This window comes from Protopterus annectens, chromosome 14.part0, assembly GCF_019279795.1.
Source record: "Protopterus annectens isolate FY-2018-M chromosome 14.part0, PAN1.0, whole genome shotgun sequence".
NCBI lineage: Eukaryota > Metazoa > Chordata > Ceratodontiformes > Protopteridae > Protopterus > Protopterus annectens.
Window position 1 is genome coordinate 795,022,258 of NC_056748.1, and position 27,928 is coordinate 795,050,185.

General features: G+C 42.0%; 1 protein-coding gene across 1 annotated transcript in view; it reads right to left on the reverse strand.

Annotated features, from left to right (window-relative positions):
- Window positions 1-957: 957 nt before the first annotated feature.
- Window positions 958-27,928, reverse strand: part of LOC122788732 — a 1,291,644-nt gene continuing 1,264,673 nt past the window's right edge. The window contains exon 9 of the mRNA XM_044055624.1: window positions 958-1,081. Coding sequence (XP_043911559.1) covers window positions 958-1,081 — 124 coding nt within the window. The remainder of the gene's footprint in view (window positions 1,082-27,928) is intronic.

The following is a 27,928-nucleotide window of genomic DNA, read 5'->3' on the forward strand; positions in this document are numbered from 1 at the left end:
AACTCTGTCTCTACCCTGGGCCTCTTCTCAGGGGGGGCATAGAACCCCTAATTAAAGTAATCAAATCTTCAGCCATCTTTAACATGTGCTTCCTAGGACCTGGACCCTGGGGACTAGAACCAGCAAGGGCAGACCTAGACTTAGAATGGCTTTTGCTTTGAGAAGGAGGAGGCCTAACTACCCTATGAGGGGAGGGAACCACCGACATCTGAGAAGCACCCTCAGCCTGGCCTAACACAGGAGAAGCCACTTCCTGTAGTAACAAAGGCTCCCCTTGAGACTCAGGTAAACTTTCAGAAGGAGCCGCTGAAGTAGTCGGTGGTTCTACAGAACCGGCGTCCGGAGTGGACGACTCATCCTGTTTGGACCTCAAAGGCTTCTCTTTGCGTTTCTTAGAAGAACCAGGTATCGGAGAATCCGACGGCATGTTGTAATTACGTTTACCAAACACAAGCCTAGCACAGTCCAACCGACGTTTAATAGTACGCTTGTTAAAAGTAGCACAAAAGCGACACCCAACCACGTTGTGCTCAGGCCCTAAACAAGGAATACAGAGTGAATGGTAATCCCTATGAGGAATCTGTTTCCCACAAGAAAAACAGTTATTAACTTTTTCTGACATCCGTCAATACTGAGGCAAGAAAAAGACAAAAGTGTCTAACGGGTACTTAGCCCAACTTGGTCTCCGGTCTGAAACTCGAAAACCGACAATTCCAGAACGCCGAACGGCACTTGCAAATGCTGCTTCTGCTTAGGACCATGCGGCAAGAAAGACTGAGGATATGGCGTCGGTCATGAGCATTTGTACCGACACGTACTGACGTCAGTCTCGGGCGCCGATGACCGACGCCGGTTCTAGCCCTTTGGTATTCGGGCCGATTGTGGACAGCGGACTACCCATATGTAAGGATTGCAGCAATGGGAGACTAAGAACATCGTCTGTTCTCTAAAATGTTTTTAATACATCTGCCTTTTTTTAAATACAAATTTCAAAGATTCAAACTTTATATTTAAGTCACTAATCTTTGAGAACCTATCCCATTCTTCTTTCACAACTTCTTTAATAAGGTTGGCATCACCACTACAATCCAAAACAAAGATTATTAAACTCCTTTGTAGCCTCATTATTAGGTGTATTAGTCCCACTCACCACATCCTCCTTATTGAGGATGGGGGGACAAACTTATTATTTCTATTAACAATGACCTCTACATATTTTATTAATTGAATTTTCTGGCTAACCCCTCTCCATAAACATTAACTTCAACCAATCACCTTCTCTAATGAAATCCTGGTCATAAGAGGTCATTCTGCTACCCCTAACAAATTGACCTTTCACTATAACTTTTTTCTGTAAACAGGGGTGTGCAATTTTAAAGTGTAAAAAATAATTATAAGTGTCCTCCTTCCTATGGACTCTCAATACATATCTATTATTGACTGTATCCTTCCTAATATTTACATCCAAATAATTAAATTTCATCACATCCTATCTTATAAGTAAAGTTTAAGAACCCCGTGCTGTTTGAAATAGTTAATAAATTTACCAAACCTTTCTTCACTATCCACCCACACAGTACATATATCTAAAAAACATTTATACAGCACCCAGCTCTCTCTATAATCAGAACTGAATATGTATTTGTGCTCCCATCAAGACAATACTAAGTTAGCAAAAGTTGGTGCACACATTGCCCCCACTGCCACAGCCTTAGTCTGTTTAAAAAACTCCCCTTAAAAATAAATACAATTATAATTTAATACTATTTCCATTGAAACCAAAACCACATAAATATCTTTATCATTAAAATTTTTATTTTCCTTTAAAATTTCTTCTAAAAATTCTAATCCTTGTCTATGTGGGATGGTGGTAAAAAGATCCACAATGTCAACAGTAATAAACCTAACATTTTCTTTAAATTATTTAAACTTCATAAAAAAAATCCCACAAGTCTTGTAATACATTAAGGGCTTTAGTAGAAATGTTTTTCAATTTATGGTCCAAATATTTATAAATTGGGGCCATCACTGACTGGCTTGCTGCTACAACTGGTCTCATGGGGTGGCCTTATATATTTTTATGTATTTTTGGGATCCCAAATATACTAGGTACTCAAGGTTCTTTGTATAAAAATCTAAAAGTTTCTAAATCTATACAACCTTCTAAAACGAAATCATTCAAGGACACTTTCTTGTAAGCAATGTTAATTTCATTTAAAGATATCTTAGTATATTTGTTTTCATCCAATAATAATTTCATCATTTTACTTTCATGTATAATGGTACCCATTAAGATAGTGTCCCCCTTTGTCCAGTTTCATTACCCTTAGATTTATTTTTCCTTAACATAACCAAAACCACTTTCTCCATTATTTAACTTGGGCCAAACTTCATTCTTATAAATCTTCTTCCCTAACTTCTTTTCTACCATATTTTCAAAGTTCTTCAATTGTGGGTGCAGTGGGGGGTTCCATACACTTGAACCGCAAAAAGGAGTCAGTCCAGAATAAAAAAACAAGAAAACCTGATTTCCGGACAGTCAACAAAAGGTACCACACAAGGTTGCTGGATGTAAATACCAAGTTCTTTTAACACTAAAAACAGAAACACAAAGGCATTTTCGTCTAAGTTTCCCCTAAGACTTCTTCAGATCAAACAGTGAAATAATTTCAATTGGGTTATATACACCCATAAATTAGTTGATTAATTGAACAAATATTTAAAGCCACAAAAAACCACAGTCCAAAAAACCATGATAAAACACATTTGAATTATGGTGATAATGTTTATATGAAAAACTACCAAACTTGATGCTAGATTAAAAATTGTATATAAATATGAACTGTATTTAAAAATGTATAAAAATAAAGTTATAAACCAAGTAGCATATTGAAAAATACATAATTCAAACTAATTTAAAATTGTACAGAATAAATTTGTTTTATATCAAAAATATATGTATATGTACAATATAAAAATTAAAAAATTTTTTTTTTTTTAAAATAGTGCAAATAGTATCAGTACAAAGCTAGACAGAACTTAATGTTCATAGTTTGGCTGACCTAAGTTTAAGTAGGGGTACCAAGAAAATATAGTCATTTAGACTTGGCAGTCTATTAGACTCCAAAACTATCTGCCAAAAAGTTTCCCTATATTCTAGCTTGTGCTCCCCCAAGGCCCCCCTCTCAATTCTTTAGGGACAGTTTCAATAACAAAGAAAAACTGGCATCAGAACATAATAGTGTAAGTTTGTAATGTGCATTGTTGATGTTATCATTCCTATGTTCATAAATTCTCCGTTTCAGTTTTCCCAACATAGAAACTGTCACAGACCCCACAAGTAACTAAACTAGGCCTTGGGAGTTACAATTACTATAAGTTTTGGCAGCTAATTTTGTCTAGATGTAACAATTATCTGTTCTTTTTTGGAAATACAAGTACACTGTTTACAAGCCCCGCACTTTTAAGTACCCTTCCTTTGGCAGGTAAAAACCTTTTCATTTTTGGCAGAATCTAAGATATTCTTAATGTTATGTCCCTTCTTGAATACTACTTTAATAGGTTTACCTTTTAGGTTATGTAAATCTGTAAACTCTGAAAACCTATCCCATTCTCTTTGCACAATACTCAATTTGGTAAGAGTTGGCACTAAAACCACTGACAAAAGCTCTGTTGTAACTGGTCTCATTGGAAGATCTAGATCCAGGTTTGTTAGAAAAATTAACTCCCATACCCAAAATAGGGCTGTATTTTTCCTACCTTCTGTAACTTCAGCTTTGATAGTAGTTCTAAGTTCACGAGGGTAGCCACACTCAAAAAAACATACGTTCTAAGACCATACACTCAGTTTCATAGTCTGCATCGTCAGATGCCATATGATTAATGCATACCTATTGTCCTTTGACAATGCCTTTTTTCTGGAAAAGTGGATGTGCACTGTTGAAACTGATGTAGGTATTAGAAAAGGTAGGCTTTCTAAAAATATTTAAGTTAAACCGTTTATCAACCTTATGCAAGGAGACATCTAAATAATTGACACATTGGACTGATAGGTAAACTTAAAAAAAAAATCAGTAGTTTGATTCAGGTATTTAATAAACTGATCTAAAAGTTCTAATCCCCCAGCCAAAAAATACAAATATCAAGAAATCTTGTATATAAATTCCAGTGTCTAGTATAAGGGCAATTGTGAATAAGAAGTTATGTCTTACCATAACGATCCATGTGAATTGTTCATCTCGCCTTTGTTCTTACGCACGGGTCCGGAGCCGATCCTCAGCTCAGAGTCGGCCGCATCACTAGCTCGCATCTTCGAGAAAGCTCGAGGCACAGTAATATCCCATGATCCTCCGGTGCTAACCCTCAGATCTAGTTTGCTATACCAGAAGAATCCCTCTTAGAAATGTGTCTAAAACACTTATAAACAGATACTACAAAGTGTCTGGAACCCTACTGCCAGGTAGAGGATAAAAGATGCCATTACTGATGTTAACATGCCAACCATACCTAGAAAAGGCTGAAAAGGAATCTAATTGAAAACCGTTCTCCCAGACCGTAGGGCGGGGGATGGAGGGGGGGGGAATGTAAGAACAAAGGCGAGATGAACAATTCACATGGATCGTTATGGTAAGACATAACTTCTTAATGTGAAATTGTTCAATCTCGTCTATTGTTCTTACACACGGGTAGCGTCCCTAGCTCCTTTTTCCCGGGAGGCTCAAGGGAGAACATTCCTGAGTACAGTGGAACCAAACGTCGCCCTGTCCCTGGAGCTCTTGTCTAGCTTGTAGTGGGCGATAAAGGTATGTGGTTTTGCCCAAGTTGCCGCTGCACAAATGATATCCAAGGGCAAATGAGCGGTATGGGCTGAAGAGGTAGCAATTGCCCTTGTAGAATGAGCTCTGGGTTTGAAAGGGAGTTGCTGTTTGGATTCAGCATATACGAAATTTAAGCAATCTGAGAGCCATTTGGATAAGGTAACCTTCGTTATTGCCTGTCCTTTTTTTTGGTCAGCATATGAGACAAACAGCTGATCTGACTTTCTGTACTCTTTTGTCCTATGTAAGTAGAATCTTAGTTGTCTGTGAACGTCCAACTTGTGCAACGTGTATTCCAGCTTATTGGAATGATTTTTAAAGAAGGTAGGCAGTTCAACAGATTGATTGATGTTCTGAATCGAACAAACCTTCGGAAGGAAGGACGGATTGGTGCAGAAGGTTACTCTATCTGGATGAAAAATCATTTACGGGGGTCGGATAGACAGAGCCTGTAACTCTGAAACTCTTCTGGCGGAAGTGATGGCAACCAGGAAAAGTGTTTTCCACGAAAGAAATTTTAATGGAGTTGTGGTTGCTGGTTCAAAAGGGGGCAACATGAGTTGTGACAGCATGAGATTAAGATTCCAAGGTGCTATTGGATTACGAAAAGGGGACGGAGATGAAAAGTACCTTTCATGAAGGCTTTACAAAGCCTGTGGGACATAAGAGAACCATCCTTACGGCCAATATGAAAATTGGATATAGCGGCCAGTTGAACCCTTATAGTGGATGCTGATGCTCCTTCTTGAAAAAGTGAGGTGAGGAAATCTAGTATCTTGTGTACTGGGGCCCCGAATGGATCTATACCTTGTTTGGAGGCCCAGTGCGCAAAACGGTTCCATTTGCTGATGTACAATTTTCTTGTAGATGGTTTGTGAGAAGTTACAATAATTTGTTGTACTGCAGGAGATAGTAACTCCGACCTGGCTAAGACGGGAAGCGGAGCAGCCAAGCTGTCAGTTTGAGGGACTTGAGGAAGGTGTGAGGAACTCCCGACGAATGTGTCAACAGGTCTGGCTCCGGGTCCAGTATCCATGGTTCCTCCACTTGATGGGCCTGAAGGAAAGGAAACCAGATTTGTCGAGGCCAGAATGGGGCTATCAGTATTATGGTCCTGTCCAGACGTTTGGCTTTCTGCAAAAACCTGGGAATTAGTGGAACAGGAGGAAAAGCGTATAGGAGACCCGGGGGCCAATCGTATACCAGTGCGTCCCTGAGGACACCCCCTGGGGGTGGGTAACAGGGCAAAGCAGCTTCTGCATTTGGCATTCAAAGGGGATGCAAACAGGTCGCAGCAAGGCTGGCCCCATCTGCGGAAGATCTCTTCCGCCACTAGAGGTTTGAGGGACCACTCGTGAGGGAACAGGATGTCTCTGCTCAACCAGTCCGCGATTACGTTGGAAGTCCCCGGGATGTGTGTTGCTATCAGAAAGCGTCCAGTGGACTTTGCTCATTGCCAAATTCTGAGGGCCTCTCTGCATAACGGGTAAGATCTGGTTCCCCCCTTGCTTGTTTATGTACCAGACCACTGACATGTTGTCTGTCTGCACTGTCACTGTTTCCCGAGGTAAGGACTTGTGAAAGTGTTGCAACGCTAGAAACACTGCCCTCAGCTCTAGAACACTGATGTGCAGATTGTACTCCAAGTTGGACCATTGACCTTGGACTGTTTGTCCCTGAAAGAATCCCCCCCACCCTATCAGGGAAGCATCCGTGGTTAGAGTTGCTACCGGACTGGGTAATACAAAGGGTCATCCTAGTGTTAGCTCTTGACTGTGTATCCACCACAAGAGATCCTTCTTGCAAGAATTCGTGATCAAGATTTCGTGAGACAGTGGAAGTTGTAGATACGACCACTGGGCGAATAGCATCCATTGAAGGATCCTCATGTGTATCCTACCTAAAGGAACTACAAGAAGGGAGGCTGTCGTGCAGGGACTTTGTTGTTGTGAAGGAGCGAAATTTGATGCCTGAGGTCTGATGCTCTTGATGGGGGGAGAGTAACTTGAGCCAAGGAAGTGTCTAGCTGTGCTCCTATAAATAAGATACGCTGTGACGGCTACAAGACAGATTTTCCAAAATTCACCGTTATGCCTAGTGAAGAGTACAGAATGAAGGTGTAGTCCCTGGCTTGTAGAAGACGACACTTGGTAGTGGTGGAAAGGAGCCAGTCGTCTAAATAAGGAAACACCCGGAATCCGTTTCGTCTCAAGTGAGACGCTACTACTGCCATACATTTGGTGAACACCCTGGGGGCTGAGGTGAGACCAAAGGGCAGAGCGCGAAACTGGAAATGACTGGCTCCCAGCCTGAAGAGCAAGTGATCTCTGGACGCCCTGGCCATTTTGATATGGTAGTACGCGTCTTTGAAATCTATAGAGCACATCTAGTCGCCCTTTTGCAGAAAAGGGAGGATTGACTGAAGCGTGACCATGCGAACCTTTCCTTTTTCACAAAGGTATTTAACTTGCTGAGGTCTAAAATTGGCCTCCAGTCCCCTGTTTTCTTTGGAACTAAAAAGAACCTTGAGTAAGTTCCGGATCCTATTTGGTCCGCTGGGACTGGTTGGATGACTGTTTTCGAGCAACCTTCCTATCTCTATGGTTGCTTGGTCTCGCAGACTGGGTGGAACATCTGGGAGTTTTTTGGAGTTTGGTGGTATTTTTATGAAGGGGATGTTGTAGCCTCTGGTAACTATGCTTTTTACCCAGTAATCTGATGTAAGATTTAGCCAGGCCTCTAGGTATAAAGCCAAGCGACCCCCGACTGCCTCCAGAGTAGGACAGCTGGGCCTGCACTCAGGAGTGCTGGAAGGGTTTTCCAGGGAAGGTCTCTGTCACCCTGATTTTGCGGACCCCCTCTGCCGGCTGGGCGGCGTCTTCCGTTTCTTCCCCCTCCTCTGCCTCTGGAGGGGGCATCACTTTGGGTGTGTTGAAAAGATCGCAGAGTCTTTCGGAACCACATCTTTCCTCCTCGTTGTCCTTTAGGGTAGGGTCTAGATGGAACAGAAAAACGGACCCCTACAGCAGACAGGGTCTTCCCTTCTTGTTCACATCTCGTGAGAGTCTCCTTTACTTTGGGCCCAAACAAGGAGGCAAAGGAAGACTTAAATGCTTCCGCAAAGGAGCATAAGCGCAACCAGGATTGTCTTCTCAGGGCAATGGCTGAAGCTGCCGCTCTACTCGATCCTTCGGCTGCGTATGAAATCAGCCTCATGGACGAGTTGACTATGGAATTTAGGGTGTTAAGTTGTGCTGTCACTTTCTCGGCGACAGCAGCATCTGTGTGTCCCTGGAGAGCATCTCCTAATTCCTTAATGAGAACTCTTTGTAAACGCGTGAAATGCGTAAGGTAGTTGAGCGATCGGATGGAAAAAGTCGACGAACTAAATATGCGCTTCCCATATCTATCCATTGTCCTAGAATCCTTATTAGGAGGATGGACAGAGGAAGATGATTCAGACATCTCTTTCTTAGTGGCCGCCACCACCACCATAGTGTCTACGGGAACTCCTTTTGTAAGATAGGCTTTATCTTGGGGAGCTGTCATGTATTTGTTGGGTTTAAGAGGGACTGGTTCCCACTGTATCAGGTGTTTCCCAAGCCCTCCGAGCTATTAGATCCATGAGATCGTCAAAGGGTGGAGTCACCCAGGAGGTAGAAGGTTGAGTCCCAAATGCCTTCAGTAAGACCGATTCATCCGCAGAAGGGGTAAGGGTTTGCCAGTCCCCTCTTTGCTTCAGGATTTCCAAAATGTCTGCAAACAAGACATCCTCAGAGGTGGACCGTGGGGACCCTTCTGTTTCATCTAAATCATCCTGTGGGGAATCTATGTGCCTCCTCTTGCACAGTCGTTTCCTCAGAACATCCTCAGCGGGAGGTTCTGGGGATGCATCTGAGGAACCAGAGTCTCCCTGTGGGGACTTCTGAGGCATTGGGTCTTGACGCTTGGTAGGTACTGAAGGCACAGAAGCAGAACGCGGACCTTTTGGGGAAGGAGATGAAGATACCGATGATGCATGTGTCTGATCAGACAAGACCTTCCTTATGATGTCAAAGGCACCGGTGCCCCGACCCGAAGATCCGACCCGATCCGAAGAAGGATGTCATTTCTCCGGAATCGGAACCACGGGCTCCGACACCGAGGACGGATCCGAACTGATCTGAGCCGAGGCACCGAGAGGAAGAGTCTGAACTGAAATCTCGGTTCGACTATGCCCCCCGGAACGCAGGAAATATGTTCGGCTCCGAGACTCTCCGGCTGGTTCCGAAGGAGTCGAGGTCAACGGAGCCGATAACACTACTGGAGGCTTCGGCACTGAGGGCTCTACAATCATCGGTTCTTCGACTCCTAACACCGATGACTCGACGGGTCTCGGAGGAGGAAGTGTAGAGGGAACTGGAATAGCTTCGAGTTTCGAAACCTCAATTAATTTTGACAAAGCCGAGTTCTCCATAAGCTTCTGTACCACTCGGTCCACATCGTAGTCAGAAAGTGGCCTCAAAGAACGGGTCGAAAGGATCGAAGCAGTCACCGAGCGAAGGATAGTAGATGGTGGTACCTCTGATACCGGCTCCAAGACCTGTGCCTTGTGCAGAGATAAGGTCTTGACACCCGGCACCGAAGTCATAGGAGTCCGAATCTGAAAAGAGGTGCTCTGAGCCGATGACTTGGGCTCCGACACTCTTGAAGACTTCGACCCCTTCGAAGACTTCGAAACCTGTTCAGCCTTGTCCAGGGCCTCCTGAAACTCAGGTTTAATCAAACCTCTGTCAACCAACTTCCTGCGTCTTTCCAGCATGACCCTCCCACTAAAGGAATGACAGATAGAACAGTCTTCCTGCAAGTGGAGAGGGCCAAGACAGTAGACGCAGGATGAATGGTTGTCAGTAATGGACATCTTCTGTCCACACTGACACCTATTAAAACCACTTTTGATCTTTTCTGACATTTTTAACAGAAAAAAAGACAGCACTCAAGAAAAATTTCTACACTACAATATAAGTGATATATATATATAAATGTAAACTGTAAAACACACCACAGCACACTAAGATATATATTTATATGAAACATAGAAAAAGTTAAAGGCAAAAAATTATTAACTTTTTAAATACTGTAAATTCTTACAGAAAAAAAACGTCCCAAGGCCCTTACTAAGAATTTTAAGGTAACAAACTACCTAAACTAGTCAAACAACCACTATATAATAAAGCTATCAAATGCTATGATAAAGAGTATAAGAAAAATAAAAAAAATATAAAATTATCAGTATACAAGAAAAAATAGTAAAATTTCTACTGGCCCGAGCCTCTCGATGCAATCTGCTACTAGCGGCAAACTAGATCTGAGGGTTAGCACCGGAGGATCATGGGATATTACTGTGCCTCGAGCTTTCTCGAAGACGCGAGCTAGTGATGCGGCTGACTTGGAGCAGAGGATCGGCTCCGAACCCGTGTGTAAGAACAAACAGCGAGATTGAACAATTTCACATCAAATTTTTGTTACCATACTGATACTATGATATTTGCAAAGGTAGGGGCACAACAGGCCCCCATATCAACTCCAGACTCTTGGCGCTAGAACTTGTCCTCAAAAAATAAAAAGATACTTTTCAGGATGAGTTCTGCCAATTCTGTGCATAGAAAGAGGTCTGTTTGTTACTCCATGTTTCATCCTCAAGGCTTCTACTAACCAAATAATGCCTTTATGATGTGGAATAACAGAAAATAAATCTACCACATCTATTGTGGCGAATATAATATCAGATGAAAAATGTTCTGGTTTGACTTGACTCAAATTCCCATAAATCTGAAAGAAGGTGCAATTCCCCACCCCATAATGATATGAGTTTCCAATCCAAATATTTAGCTATGGGGGAACTCTTAGACCCCTCTGAAGGAACAACGGGTCTAAGTGGGGGGGGGGGTCATCCACACTTTTGTGAACATTGGGTATCCCAAAAATGGAAGGTACCCAGAGGTTGGGATTGTCTAAATAGAGATAGGTTTGGTAATCAATGACCCCCTGGTCAAAGAGATCTTTAAGTGCCAGGCTGATATTCTTATAAGAAATGTTAATTTTGTTGCTAGAAACTTGGGTATATCTTGAGTCATCATGTAAAATGGAATGCATTTTCCCTTCATATATAATTTCATCCATAGCCACAATCCTCCCTCCCTTACCAGGTTCCACAACCTGAATGTTAGGATTTGCACAAAAGTATCAAATAACTGTTTGTCCCCAGCTTTAAGATTAGGGGTAGTTGTAAAACATTTCAACTTTTTTCAAATCTCTGTTTCAATAACCTTTTCCAAATTCTTCAGTTAGGGGTGAATGGGGGGATTAAAAGTACTCGTTTTTATGGGGGGGATCAATCCAAGTGTAGAAGTGGTGTCACCAAACAGGTTTTATAAGTTAAGCCTTCTTAAACATATTTAAGTCTAAAATAACTTGAGGAAGTTTACTTTATGTTATAGGCACAAACTCGAAACCTATGATAAATTGAAAAAATCCTAACTAATCTCGACTGCTATAATTGAAAATGTGAAACCCTGCTCTGACCACATAGGGATGTTCATATTGTACAATACTGTCCATAATGGGTGATTCCGATGGTAATTCCCTTTGTACCCCCCCCCCCCCTTGGTAGTATGTCCTCCTGTAAAAATGGTTGCTTGTATTAGTTTTATTACGGAGTCTCTCAGATCTCCGTGGGCCAACATCTTCATAAACATCAGTTACATTGCCACTGGAAAAGTCATGGTTACTTACAGCCTGAAAATGAATCTGGTCGAAGTTGGAATGCTAGTGCGAAGTACGCTCAAATTCAAAAGGACGATTGCTTGACTTTGGCAGAGGGTACTGCTTACTCTCCTTGTATTCCCCGTTATCCCTGTCTAACATCTTGTACTTTGTTCAATAATTCATCACATTTATCAATTTGAGCTCTCAAATCAAAATATCTATTCTCAGCTTCAACACCAAAAAGTAAATCATTAGTTACACATGTATTATAAGTATCTGTTTTTGCAAAAGTTCCATTTCACAATTGTTTTTTACAATGGCTTTTAAAATAGCCAAACCACAATTATCAAAAATTTGTAACAGTTATTTGTGAAAGTCGCTTCCATTAATGACAATTGTCTGGAAATTTAACCATTCTAAGGCCTTTGGACACAATACGGAATCTGATACATTCATTTAGATATGCACGGTCAATACTGTAGGATTTGTACCTGGAAATAGCAGTGTGAAGTTGTTTGGAGTCTCTGTATCCATTGAGTCCTTATTAACTGTGGTGGAAGTAGGTTTACAAAAAAGCGGTTTGTCCTGCAACCACTGATTGAACTCCATGTCACAGGAAGCAGAGTGTGTTCCAGTCGCTGCATCCGTGGAAGTAACCAGCTAGTCTTGCGTAGCCAAAAGTCTTGGCGTTTGGCTGAAACCCTGGTACACCTCCTTTTTAGTTTGTCATTAACTATGCTAGGTTCAGAGAAAGGAAGGAAGAGAAATTTCCTGTTGCTCATGCCAAGTCCGTTGTCAATGTGCAACTGTTTTGTTTAGCAAATTGCAATCACTGTGTGCTGTAGAATTTGAAAGCAAGTGCTAGTAGCATAATTGTCTGTTGCAAAAGGATGCGGATTCTACTCCCACACAATGTAGAACAGATGGAGTGCTAGTATTGCAGAGTCCTTTCAATTGCTGATTTGAGGGATAGGGTTTCTGCACTCCTGCTTCGTATGAAATGCCTAACTATGAACTTCTGTTAGTCGTTCCCTACTGCAATATTACCAGCTTAATTTTTTTTTATATTACATAGGCAATTAATTCTTCAAGGGCAACAGCCACTGAATTTGTAGATGAAACAATGAAATATAAAGTTGCTTGCAAGTAGCAACCTCTTCATTAGTTAAAAATCTCTTGAACGTGGGATTATTCAGACTTGTACTTCTGCCGAGACTATGCTCAACTGTTGCTGGTGGATTCTAATGACAGATAACAGAGTGGCCTTTTATGATTGGAAGTTTCTGAAATGAGTAGTTTTGTCATTACTGATTCACACATTTAGTTTCATTGCTTACTGGAAAATGTTAAAAAATAAAAATATAACACATTCTAACAAGTGGTGCTGGAATATAATTTAATACAATCATGAAAGTGAATCAGATACAGTCTGACCCTTCAAAACAGTCCCAGCTTCTCACGTGGCCCCTTGGGAAAATTGCCAACCCCTGGTCAAGATTATGGCTGGATAAAGAAGCAGGCAGAAAAAATGTGTTTGCTGGAGCGTGGCAAAGATGAGTAGCTAACAGCACTTTTTTTTGTTTTTAAAGCATTGTTTCATTTTAACATATGACAGGATATTTACTAAAAAAATTTTTAAAACTTAATGGATTTATAGCTGAACATCTGCTGAAAGATTTACTACAAAAATAAGTTTGAAACTCTTAATTGCTTTTTCCTGTCAAGAAAACCAGAATTATCTGTCTCAACACGAGCCCTCTAAGCAGTGTACAGGACAATACAATGAAAAAAGATACTGGCTATACTAAGTATCAATGAGCTGTCATCATCTTCTTTCAGCTGTTCCATTTAGGGGTCGCCACAGCGGATCTTTTTCCATTTCTTCCAGTCCTCTGTAGCTTGCTCTGTCACACCAACCACCTACATATCCCTCTCTCACAACAACATCCATAAACCTTATCTTAGGCCTTCCTCTTTTCCAGTTAACTGGTAGCTTCATCCTTCGCACCTTTTTCCCCAATATACTCAGCATCTCTCCTCAGCACATGTCCAAACCAGTGTAATCTTGCCTCTCTGGCTTTGTCTCCAAACCTTCCAACCTGGGCTGAGCCTCTAATATACTTGTTCCTAATCCTGTCCACCCTTGTCGCACCCAGTGCAAATCTTAACATCTTTAACTCTGCCCATCCAGCTCTAACCCCTGCCTTTTTGTCAATGCCACTGTCTCCAACCCATGTAACATAGCTGGTCTCACTAACCTCTTGTAGACCTTCCTTTTCCTCTTACTGGTACTCGTCTGTCAAAAATCACTCCTGACACTTCTCCACCCACTCCATCCTACCTCTACTCTCTTCTTCACCTCTCTTCCACACTCACCATTACTCTGGACTGTTGATCCCAAGTACTTAAACTCATCCACCTTCGGCACCTCTACTTCTTGCATCCTCACCATTCCTCTATCCTCCCTCTCATTCACACACATATATTCTTAGTCGTGCTGACCTTCATTCCTCTTCTCTCTAGAGCATATCAGCATATCCCCATCTCTCCAGGGTCTCCTCCATCCGTTTCCTACTCTCACTACAGATCACAATGTCATCTGCAAACATCACAGTCCACTGGGGCTCCTGTCTGATCTAGTCTGTCAACCTGTCCACCATTGCAAATGAGAAAGGGCTCAGAGCTGATCCTTGATGTAATCCCACCGCCACTTTAAACGCATCCGTCACTCCCACCTCAGACCTCACCACTGTCACACTACTTTCGTACATATCCTGTACCACTTTTGCATACTTCTCTGACATTCCCGACTTCCTCATACAATACCACAACTCCTCCCTAGGCATCCTGTCATATGCTTTCTCTAAGTCTACAAAAACACAAGGCAACTCCTTCTGACCTTCTCTGTACTTCTCCATCAACACTCTCAGAGCAAACATTGCATCTGGAGCCATCTGTAAAGATAAATTAGAAAGCAAAATTGACAACTTTAAATAGAAATGTAAAAAACAAGGTGAAGTGATGAGTAAGTCTCAATCACAAATCGAGCACAGAAGACGCAATGTCCGGTTTTGATTGAAGATTACTTCAAAATGAGAACATTACTGAATTTCTTCTCAAACAAAATAACTTGTTCAGGGAATAAATAGAAAACTTTAACAGATCTAGAAGTAACAGTATCAGGATTTAAGGGATTACTGAAAGAGAGCAGGCAACAGGATGATTCAATTCCTTAATACCTGGTTGCCTCAACTTTGAACCTGCCTGAAAACTTTTGCCTTTGGCATTGATAGGGCACACAGATCACTTTCCAACTCACCTGTATAAAAAAAAAAAAAAGCCACCTTCACCAAGGTCAGTGATTGTAAGATTTTTCTGAAGTCAAGATACGGATTTAGTCTTAAAATCTGCACTGAATAATTATCCAGTTAAAATTAAAGAAAATACTGTAAGATTTGACAATGACTATTCAACATTAGTGATGTCAAAGGGAAAAGTGCATGTGCCAATTGTTGAAAGCTTAACAGAAAACATTACAGCATAAATCCAGTTTCCAGCAAAAATAAGGTTTCACCTTTCAGAAGGAACAGATTTTTAACACCTTGGAGGATAAAATGGAATTTATACAAAAAAAATAAAATACTTCAAATAACTGAAGAAATGAACTGGAATCTATCAACTTCTTTGAAGGGAAATGTAACATGAGATTGTTAATACAAAAAAAAAGTAAAAAGATGGATTTCATGGTTATGAACTCTTGTTAATTTAAAGAAGCGCTTCAATACTTATGAACAGGTGCTTATTATTATTTACTACATGGTAAACCTTTTTTCCATACTTCAAATGGTTACTAGTACCCTTTTAAAAATGTTCGAGCTTGATTTTAGTTATCTATGAAATAAAAGCCACTTTCACTGAAAGGTTAAAGGATTCATTTTAAAAGTTTATCATGATAAAACTTATGTTGGGTGGCACACTGACATCTTGGCATAGTTGAGTGAGGTACTATTAAATATAATACAAGATCAACACTACTATTGAGGCATGTGAAGTTACATTTTCGGTTCTTAAAATGGTCCAGTAATGGGCTACTCATAGTACACTTGACATGCAAGAGTACCCTGGAAAGACTTGCTCTGTTAAAAATGTGTGTATGTGTATACACACAAATAGAGTGTAGCATTCACACTTTTACAAGTTAAACCTGGATCACATACAACTGTCATACTTTTAATGCAAGTTTATATACTAGGTCTCCTTTAAAAATGACAGTTTGCACATCTCAGACAGTTATTGAATCATTAAATGCCATGTCTTTAAAACACAACTTTTAGTGGTTAGAAACACTGATTTTTTTTAGTGGTTTGGAGGGGTTTGAGGGATTGATGTCTAATGTAGAAGTGTCTTGGATTCACTTGCAAGCGTTACGTGAATTGTCACTGATGGACTTCATTTTTAAGCCCTTATGAAAACCAGCTTGAAGCAACTTAAGAGTCATGAGCATTTTTGTGATGCTGTGGGAGTTCTGAAAATTCTGTGAACTGTCCAGGTTACTTCTCCCTGTCTAAAAGTAAATAATCCTAATATTTTGAATCATATGCTATGATGTCAAAGAATACAAATTAAATAAGCAAAAGACAGTGAACTGCATTCTAAACCACTGTCAGTTATTACATAGTTCTGAATTCTTGCTACTGATAGTATACTTGGCATGCAATAGCACCCAGGAAAGTTATGCTACATTATAAACAAATTTTAAAAATATATAGTTTTTACATAAAGTTATTGGAATGTTATCAAATTAGTAACATTCATACTTTTAAAAGTTAAACTTGGATTACACAACTGTCATTCCTTTAATGCAAGTTAATATGCTGTGTCCTTTAAAAATGACAATCTACTTTACATTAAAACTCACACAAACAGTTCTTACTGAATCTTTAAATGTTATTTCTTTAAAATACAATAGCTTTTTAGTGGTTAACATACTTTGAAATGTTTTTTGTTAGTGGTTTGGAAGGATTTGCGGGATTGATGTATACTGTATGGGGTGGATTGAATTCACTTGTGAATGCCTTTGTGTGAATTGTAGAAAAACTTAATTTGCAAGCCCTAGTCATGAGGACCAGCTTGAAGCAGCTTAAGGTCATAAGCACTTTTGTGATGCTACAGGAGTTATGAAAACTATAACTGCTCAGATTACTTCTTTCTATCTAAAAGTAAATAATCATATTTTGAAACATGCCAAGATATCAATGAATAGAAAGTCAGATAAGCAAATGACGGTAAATTGCATTCTAAATCACTGCCAGTTATTAAATAGTTCCGAATGCTTGCAATACACCAAAATGATAGTTTATAAACTATCCTATAAAAAGACACTTCTGATAAAATTAATTGGATTGTTTCTATGTTATTCTCTTTTTAGTAACAAAAACTTGTTCTCAGGACAATTTATTATGGAAAGTTTGAATCTTAAAAGGGAAGATTTTCAGATGTTTTTTCAGATACTATTACATACAATTAAGGAAATAATACAACTGATTCTAACAGTAACACTAGATTAAATAGTATGAAATGTATAAGGATAAATATAAGTTCTATATATGACACTAGAATTATAGTTAAAATATAAAATTTAGGAATACAGTAATAGTAAAATACAGTACACAAACCGAAAGATCAGAATAAGTAAATATGTACATAGTTAAAGAATACAAATGTCTTCAAAGGTGGAAGGCTATCATAGTGGTTAAGATGTTCACCTTATAGGCCCAATGTCCAAGATTTGATTCTCACACAGGGTAACTGGCTGGACTTGTAATGACCCACAAGGGCTATTGGACTGCTACTACGGTATGAGCTTATGGTTCTATGAACAACTTTACACATACTAAATAAAATAGAAAAAAATATAAATCTGACCTATAAATTAATAAATATGAAAACTGACTTCCTCCCTATAGTGACCAGGGAGATAATGTGAGGTACAGGGAATGATGACTGCAGAGATATTCAGTTTAGACAACTTATAATAAAGATTCTGAACACCTGTTTAACTTTTCTTATTCATGACAACTGACAGGCATTAAGATGATGCAAGCAAAATATGAGACACTAATACAAATGAGAAGCACAAGTAAAGCATGGTTAGTCTAATGAAGAGTTTGACAGGTAGTTTATTCATCTTTTTCAACAAACTAGGAATGCATTATTCCATGGTAGAATATTTTAGGGTTACATCATTAGGTATTTTTTTTTTGTTTCAAAAGTTTTGTCCATTGTTGAAGATTTCATATTGTTATATATAAAATAGTCCTGCACATAAATGTGATTTCATTATACCAGTTTTCCTCTCTTACATAAATGTCTGATTTTAAATGTTTATCTATTTATATATGGATTGAATAATTCAGTAGAGGGGAGTCTGTTCAAATATTTGCAATTACATAAAGCTCAAATAGCATTTCGACAGGAAATGCATTTACTTTATAAAGATGCAAATAAACTTTCAAGAATTATTTGGATTTAGCAGGTTCTGGCTTTTGAGCTGTAAGAGGCACCCTCATTTTATGGAATAACTCACCAGCAATGCCTAAAGTAAAAGTGCATACATTGATAAAAATGTTATGATAAGCATTGCTGCAACTGAGTGGAAAAGAAAACTATATACATTGGTGAACTCTTATTAGATTCTAAGAAAGGTGAAGTCATAATGGCTGGTGATTTTAATTTTATTTTTATCACACAAGGATTAAACTCCAGATAGAAAGCAGAGAATGACATCTTCAGCCAAACACAAATTTTGTGAATCTAATTTAATTTAAAGTGTGCATGTATATATATATATATATATATATATATATATATATATATATAAGCTAAGAAATACAAACTCACTTCAATTTACCCATTATTCATATAGATATGGAACACAAATAGATAAAATTTTTGTCTCAATCTATCACTTAGAGTAGTTTCAAAAGTTGTGTTCATTATTGGATCATAATGCTATAATCATGTCACTCGCCCTGCTAGACAGGGGTCCAGGGAAGTAAATATTGTGGGAAGTAATAGCAAAGAAATTGTTATGGCTATGCTTGTATAGGCCCTAGGGCTGATAGCCTAGTGCCAACCTATGAACCTATAATCTTTGCTATTTTAAAAACCGACTATATAATGCACCACAGAGGAGTATCTACATACATTAAAAGGATTGAAGGAATGGTACTGTTAGAGATCAAAAATTTCCTAGCAATAAACATGAATGGTTAAGTATTTGACATTGTCTCGTGATTTTCACCAAGGACTTACTTAAATGGAAGAGTTACAAGCTAGTATATATCAGTAAAACAAGAGAATGGGACAAAGAACGGAATACACTACAGGGCAAAATAGACGCACTAAAGTTAGTCATTTGGTTTTAGATTTATCAGTTAGTTTGAACTTAAATAGAAAATATGCTGAAATTCTAAATCAAAGTTTCAATAAACCTGGAAAAACAAACTTCACGGATATTCAGCAAACCTTTTAAACTTGCACAAACTTGTTCACAGATCAAACAAAATTAATAAACTAAATCATATTAAAAAATTATAACATACATAAGAAAAAAGTTATGTACTTACCATAACGTTCCATGCAAGTTAATCTCCCCTTCATTCTTACACATGGGTTCGGAGCCGATCCATTGGCTCAGAGTCAGCCACTTTCACAAGCTCAAGATCTTAGAGTAGCTCAAAGCGAAGTCCCTATCCCATGATGCTCTGTTCTACCTCAGATCTAATTTGCTGAACTCAGCAGGCAACAAAAATAACCCATAAGAGGTACTCCAGCCAGAGTAAGTAGTCGCATAACAAGACCCACCAGACCACAAGTCTTACTCGTTCCTTGAGAATCTGGAGGGGGAAGGCGGGTGGGAATGTAAGAATGAAGGCAAGATAAACAACTCGCATGGAACGTGATAAGTACATAACTTCTTTATGTGAAGTTGTTCAATCTCGCTGTTCATTCTTACACATGGGTAGTGTCCCAAGCACCCTAATCCTGGGTGGCTCACGGGAGTATATTCCTAAGGACAGTGTAACCAAAGGAAGCCCTGTCCCTGGAGACCCTGTCTACCTTGTAATGAGTAATAAAGGTATGCAGCTTAGACTAAGTGGCAGTTGCACAGTCTCCAAAGGCAATCGAGCCGCATAAGCTGAAGTGGAAACAGCCTTAGTGTGGAATACGCTTTCACACCATGCCCTAATGGTTGGTTTGCCGAGGAGTATGTAAATTTAATTCAGTCACGTTAACCATTTGGAAATGGTAACTTTAGACACTGGTAGCCCTTTCTTGGTGCCAGCATGAGAAACAAAGAGTTGGTCAGATTTCCTAAATTCCTTTGTTCTATCCAAATAAAATCTAAATTGTCTGTGAACATCAGGCTTATGCAACATATACTCCAACTTGTTAGAATGGTTACTGAAGAAGGTTGGAAGTTTGATAGTTTGATTCAGATTAGTCTCAGAACACACCTTTGGAAGGAAGGAAGGAAGGAAGATAAGTCTCAGTGACACACTGTCAGGATGAAACATCAAATATGGGGGTTTGACAGATGGGGCTTGAAGCTCGGACACTACATGCTAAGGTAATGGATACCAAGAAAATTGTTTTCCAAGAGACATTTTAAATGGCAGGATGATGCAGGCTGAAATGGAGGGAGAATAAACCGTGAAAGCACAAAATTTAGATTCCAGGGAGTAAAAGGTTGTCTAAAAGGTGGTCTAAGATGAATGGTACCCTTTAAGAAGGCCTGACAGTCTGAGACATTAGGTTAGAGCCTTCAGATCAGAGGTGGAAATTCGAAATTGCCGCCAACTGAACTCAGTGGCAGTTGCAGCACCTTCATGAAAAAGCTTAGACAGAAATTCCAGAATACCAGCAATCAGGGAAACGTAAGGATTATTATTCTGGGAGGCCCAAAAGGCAAATCACTTCCATTTGCTGGCATACAACTTTCTAGTGGAAGCTTTATGTGAAGAAACAAGAATATGCTGAACCTCCGAGGAAAGGCGGTGTGACCTGGCTAGGTTGGGAATTGGAGCAGCCAAGCAGTCAATCTGAGGGACTGGAGAGGGATGAAGGTCCCCTGACGTATGTGTCAGCAGACCTGGAACTGGGTCCAGAATCCAAGATTCCTACAGTTGATTGAGTCAAAGGAAGGGAAACCAAGTTTGTCAAGGAAAAAAAATGAGAAGTTATGTACCTACCATAACGTTCCATGTTAGTTGTCTTCTCTCGCCTTCTTTGTTGCTTGATGGGTTCGGAGCCAATCCTCGGCTCCGACTCGGCACTTTGCTAAGCTCGAGAGTCACTTTTACCAGCTCGAGGCAGCCCCATATCCCATGATGCAAGGCGGTAAGTACCCAGATCTCGTTTGTTGTCTATAGGCAATAACACCTAGCATAAAAAACTTCCCAAAAGGAAGAAAGAAAGGCAGAAAAAAGCCTGAAGGATGGATTAGGAAGACCAGAACTGTATGGTCTTAAGCATTCTTCCATGTAGGGAGAAAAAAAGGTCTGTCCAGGCCAGGGGGAAGGAGGGAGGGTCGCAAGAAAGAAGGCGAGAGAAGACAACTAACATGGAACGTTATGGTAGGTACATAACTTCTCAATGTTAAGTTGTCAATCTCGCCTTCATTCTTGCTTGATGGGACCGAGTCCCTAGCACCTCTATCCTGGGTGGCTCACTGGAACAGACTCTTGAGAACTGTAGAGCCAAAACTGGCTCTATCCCTGGAGGCCAAATCCAATTTGTAGTGAGAAACAAAGGTATGAGGAGTGGCCCAAGTGGCTGCTGCACAAATAGTGTCTAATGGAAGTCTAGCCTGAAAGGCTGTGGAAGTGGCTAAGCTTCTAGTTGAATGTGCTTTAGGTTTCGAGCACAGCTGTTTTCCCCTGAGCTGATGGATTTCAGATATGACAGAAGAAAGCCATCTAGATAAGGTCACTTTTGAGACAGGAAGGCCTTTTTTGTTATCAGCATAAGAAATAAAGAGCTGATCGGATTTCCTGAATTGTTTTGTTCTGTCCAAATAATATCTGAGTTGGCGGTGAACATCAAGATAATGTAATTTTTGTTCCGATCTGTTTGAGTAATTAGGGAAAAATACAGGAAGGTCAATAGACTGATTCAAATTACTCTTTGAGGCGACCTTAGGCAAAAAGGTCGGATTAGTTCTGAAGGATACCCTGTCTTTGTGGAAGACCAAATAAGGGGGACGAACAGAGAGAGCATGAAGTTCAGACACTCTCCTAGCCGAGGTAATAGCAACCAGGAAGAGTGTTTTCCATGAAAGAAATTTCAGGGAACTTGAAACAGCTGGCTCGAAGGGAGGAAGGATCAAGGATGTCAGCACTAAATTTAGGTCCCATTGAGGAGGAGGACTCCTGATTGGAGGTTTCAGGAGAAAGATTCCTTTTAAGAAGGCTCTACAAAGCCTGTGGGACATAATGTTGTGATCTGCGAACCCAACATGAAAGTTCGAGATAGCAGCCAACTGAACTTTGACCGTGGAAGAAGAAGAGCCCGCGTGAAAGATTTCCGTTAAGAAATCCAAAACTGCTTGAACTGGAGCAGTAAAAGGATCAATATTTTTAGCTTTTGCCCAACAAGAAAAGCGTTTCCATTTGCTGGTATAAATCCTTCTAGTAGAGGATTTTAGGGAAGCCACTATGATATCCCTAACAGGATTAGAAATCATAGGAAGCCTGGCTAAGGAAGGAAGTGGAGCAACCATGCTGTGAGGTTGAGAGAAGGGATAGACCGGTGCAGCTGACCCGATTGGTGAATCAGAAGGTCTGGTACTGGGTCCAGATGCCACGGCTGCACCAAAAGGTGACGATGGAGGAACGGAAACCAAATTTGTCGAGGCCAATAGGGAGCAATGAGAATCATTTTGGCTCAAAACGGTGGCTTTCTGGAGAACTTGTGGAATCAGTGGAAAGGAAGGAAAGGCATAAAGAAGTCCCTGGGGCCAATCCTGGGTTAGAGCGTCTCTGGGGGGATGGCCTGGTAGTGGGAAGAGAGAAAAGAAGTCTGGGCATTTGCTGTTTTGGGGAGTAGCAAAAAGATCGCAACATGGGCGGCCCCATTCTAGAAAAATCTCTTTCACTATAGATTGTTTGAGAGGCCACTCGTGAGGCATGAGAATAGCTCTGCTCAATCTGTCCGCTAGAATGTTGGTTTTCCCAGGGATATGCGTTGCTACCAGAAACCGATGAGAGGAGATCGCCCATTGCCAAAGTCTGAGAGCTTCTCGACACAAGGGGTAGGACTTGGTTCCGCCCTGTTTGTTGATATACCATACTACAGACATGTTGTCTGTATGAACTGCAATTGTTCCCAAGGGAAGAAAGTCGTTGAGGGCTTGCAACGTTAAAAGCACTGCTCTCATCTCTAGGACATTTATGTGCAGGTGGTATTCGAACGGTTGCCACGTCCCATGAATCATTCTGCCCTGATAATGACCCCCCCACCCGATCAGGGAGGCGTCCATAGTGACAGTGGCTACAGGGGCCGTGGGTACAAAGGGTCTGCCTTGGTGAATCTGGGGAGAAGTAATCCACCATGAAAGATGATTCTTGCAAATTTGTGTCACCAGGATTTGGTGACACATTGGAAGTTGTTGGTACGACCACTGAGTGAACAACATCCACTGAAGCAGACGCATGTAGAAGCGGGCCAGGGGAAGAAGGGTAATGGCCGCAGCCATGAGGCCCAACATCTTCAGAACCATTCTGGCTTGCACCTTTTTGCTGGCAAGGATGATCCTCACGTGACTTTGTATATCTGAGATTCTTTGGTCTGTGATGGTTGCTGACATACGAACAGTGTTTAAGTTTGCGCCTATGAAGGTAATAGACTGGCAGGGCAATAAGGAGGATTTTTCGTAGTTGATCGAAATTCCCAATTGAGTGCAGAGATTTAGTGTGTAATCCCTGGCCTGAAGAAGTTGATGCCTGGTGGTGGCTGAAAGGAGCCAGTCGTCGAGATACGGAAACACCTGGAATCCTTGACGTCTCAGATGAGCCGTGACCACTGCCATACATTTGGTGAACACTCTGGGGGCTGTAGTGAGACCAAAGGGCAGGGCTCTGAATTGGAAATGACTGGACCCCATCCGAAAGCGGAGAAACCTTCTGGAGCGTCTGTGAATTTTTATGTGATAGTATGCGTCCTGAAGATCTATTGAGCACATCCAGTTGTCCTTCTCTAGGAAGGGCAAAATTGATTGAAGTGTGACCATTCGAAATCTTGTCTTTCTCACAGACTTGTTGAGTCTGCTGAGATCCAATATTGGTCTCCAGTCTCCTGTCTTTTTGGGGACCAAAAAGAATCTTGAGTAGATTCTGGGGTCTGAATGGTCTTTTGTAACTGGCTGAATGGCTCTTTTTTGTAGAAGCTTTAATACTTCTAAGTTTGCAATTTCCCTTAGACCGGGTGGTACATCTGGAAGGGAATTTGTGAGAGAGAAGGGACTTGCCTCGAAAGGAATTTTGTAACCCTTGGATATAATCGACTGTACCCATCTGTCTTGAGTGAGGGAACGCCAGGCTTCTGGGTACAGCGATAGTCTTCCCCCGACTGCCTCCAAGGATGGACAGTCGGGCAACATCTCAGGGATGCTGGAAGGGCTTGTCAGAGAGGCTCTCTGCTTCCCTGGTTCTGTGGACCCCTCTGCCTCTAGAGCGTCTGTTGTTATTACCCCTCTGCCTCTAGGGGTAAACTGACCACGTGTATCCGGGCGTGACTCCTTGGGATTTGCGGAACCACATCTTTCGACCCTTCTGTCCTTTAGGGTAAGGTCTAGAAGGGGTGGAAAAACGGACCCCTATGGCAGAAAGAGTCTTGCCGTCCTGTTCACACCTGGTCAATGTATCCTTCACTTGAGGGCAAAACAAAGCTGACCCATCAAAGGGAGAGTTTGTGAAGGGCCTTAAAGGGATCTGCAAAATTACAGAGCCGCATCCAGGATTGGCGTCAAGAGCCACCCCTGTACCTGCGGCTCTACTCGCTCCATCTGCTGCATATGATATCAGTCGCATGGAGGAGTTAGCTATAGAATTAAGGATTCCTAGCTGAGAAGCAATTTTCTCTTGAGCCCCTGCAGCCGTAGGATCCTGTACTACTTCACCTAGTTCCTTAAGGATGTCCCTTTGGAGTCTGGTGAAGTGACATAAGTAGTTCAGCGGCATAGCAAAGGTCGCTGAAGAAAAATCCACTTACCATACCTATCCATGGTCCTAGAATCCTTGTTAGGAGGATGGACTGGCGGAAGGATCTGCAAGTTCCTCCTTAGTGGCAGCCACCACCATAGCATCAACAGGGACACCTTTTGTAAGGAATTGCTTTTCCGAAGGGGCAGTAATAAATTTAGACGGCCTCCTAGGAACTGGCTCTACAGAGTCAGGAGCAGCCCAAGCCTTTCGAGCAATAACCTCCATAAGGGGTTGAAGGCGGAGACACCCAGGAGGTGGAGGGCCGAGATCCAAACGCCTCTAGGTATACAGACTCATCCTCAGAGGGATTTGTGGAGGCCAGTTTCCCTCTGTTTTAGGAGTTCTAGGATGTCTGAAAAGGAGACATCCTCAGAGGGGGATCTTGGGGATCCCTCCTACTCATCTAAGTCGGTATCTGAAGTGACAGACTCAGGGGAGTCTAGGTGTTTCCTCTTACAAGTCCTCTTGCGCGGAGGATCTCCTGACTGATCAGGAGAATCCTCGGAAAAGGGGGTTATTCCCAGTGGGGAAACCTGAGGCGGTGGATCTCTGGGTCCGGGAGCAAGAGAGATGGAAGAGATATCGACAGGCACTGTAGAGGGAGGAGCTAAGGGAATGGACTGCTGGCTGAGCCCAGTGGCCAGCACACTCATCACCTCGAAGGCCCCCCTCCCAGGGAGGTCCGAGAGAACCCGTTCCGAAGAAACCGGGACTCCAGGGCCCACTGAAAGGGAAGGCTCAGAGGCAGATGTCGGAGCCGAGCTCACCAAGGCCGAGGCTCCAAGGGGAAGAGCGGGGTCGGACAAGGGTCCGATGCCACTCACCCCCTCGGAGGAGACCAGGGAAGCCCGACCGCCGAATACCTCTAAGGAAGGTCTCAAGAGGAGATAAGAGTAGATGCGAGGGTGCAGAAGGGGGTATCGCCCTCAGCCATAGCAATAACTATCCCCGAAGACTCTAGCTCCAAACTCTGAGGTAGAGTTGAAGGAGGAACTTGAAGAGGGTGTGGACTAATAGTCGTCTGTTGAGACAGACTATGCAGCATCTGGGCCAGTGCCTGTGATTTCAATAATCTACTTACCACCCTCTCTAAATCATGGTCTGAAAGCCTGGACGACCTAGATGATCGGCTCCGATGGCTCCGCTCCGAGAGGAGAGGTGAAGCCGGAGCCGAGAGTATTGGTTCCAAGGAAGGGGACCTGGACCTCTTCCTCGAAGGAACCATCGGAGCCGACGAAACCATAGATCCAGACGGAGCCGAGGACTTTTCGGCTCCGAATGAAGGTCTCGATGCATCGGCTCCAGCCAGAGCCGATACAGACATAACAGTAACGGTGTCGGAGCCGGTCGGCGCCGACACCGAAGCCTGAGCCACATGGTGGTCGGAGCCAGTCGGAGCCGACACCGATGTGACCAAAACAGTATCGGCACCGATAGCCATCGGTGCCGAAGATTAAGACAGGATCGGCTCCAGCGAGCGATCTAGACTCGAGAGTCAGCCGAGGCCACCGGCTTAGAAACAGAAGCCTGGGCCTTAGAAGACTTAGAAGTCTTGCTCGGAGCCGATATGGCCGGAGAGCCCTCCGGTTTAAGGAGACCCCTTAAAATCAACTTATTTCTCCTTTCCTGCAGGACTCTCTGGCTAAAGGAATGACAAATTGCACAGGAGTCCTGCAGGTGGAGAGGTCCCAGGTAATATAAACAAGAAGTGTGACCGTCTGTCAGACATCTTCTGACAGCACGAGTCACACTTCTTAAAGCCTGAGACCCTTTCTTTGGACATAGTTGTACACAAACAGAACACAACACAGTCCCAAACAGACAACTAAAGTTATCCAATATATAGTAAACTAACCTCTCACACACACACACCCTGACAGGGGGGGGGTGGGAGGGAATGAAGGCCTGACTAAAAGAAGGGGAAGGAAATATAATCAGTCAGAAAAGGGCTTACAATTAAGTAAAAAAGAAGGTATTCTAAAGAAAAGTGAAAAAAGTTAAATTTTAGGGGCAAAAAGTAGTTAAACACTAACACTTACCAAGAGCTGGCAAAAGGAGGACCTCATCAGCGAAGCGGCAAACGAGATCTGGGTACTTACCGCCTTGCATCATGGGATATGGGGCTGCCTCGAGCTGGTAAAAGTGACGCTCGAGCTTAGCAAAGTGCCGAGTCGGAGCAGAGGATTGGCTCCGAACCCATCAAGCAAGAATGAAGGCGAGATTGACAACTTAACATGAGGCTATTAAGATTACAGTCCTTCCCAGGGCTTTGGTTTTCTGTAAGAATTTCAGAATCAGGGAAGTTGGTGGAAAGGCATACAGGAGTCCCGGGGGCCAATCGTGTACCAGCGAGTCCCTTGGGCTATCCCCTGCTGGGGATTCAGGGCAATGTAGCTTCTGCATTTGGCATTCATAGGGGATGCAAACAGGTTGCAGCAAGGCTGGTCTCATCTGCAGGAAATCTCTGCAACCTCATCTTTGACAGACCACTTGTGCGATAACAAAATGGCTCTTCTCAGTTTGTCAGCGATCACGTTGGATTTCCCTGGGATGGGTGTTGCTATCAGAAAGCGCCAGGTGGATACCGCCCACTGCCAAATTCTGAAGGCCTCTCGACAAAGGGTAAGACTTGCTTCCCCCTTGCTTGTTGATGTACCAGACCACAGATATGTTAGTCTGTCTAGATCGCAATTGTCTCAAGAGGAAGAGTCGTGGAAGTGCTGCTATGCCACAAGCACCGAGCTCAGCTCCAGGACACTGATGTGCAACTGTGAGACTGTTTCTGACCAGGTGCCTTGGGCTGTTCTCCCCTGAAAAAGCTACCCCCCCTTATCAGAGAAGCATCCGTGGTCACCGTGGCTGATAGTGGGTGAGAAACAAATGGGCGACCTACTGTTACCTGGTGGCTGGTCAACCACCAACGAAGATCCTTCTTGCAAGAGTCTGTAATCATTATCAAGAACAACATCGGAAGTTAAGACCACTGGGTGAAGAGCAACCACTTAAGTATTCTCTCGTGTGCATACGCCCCAGAGGAACTGCTAGGAGCGTAGCTGCCATGATACTTAGTTTCAACACTTGAGGATGGTACTTTTCTCA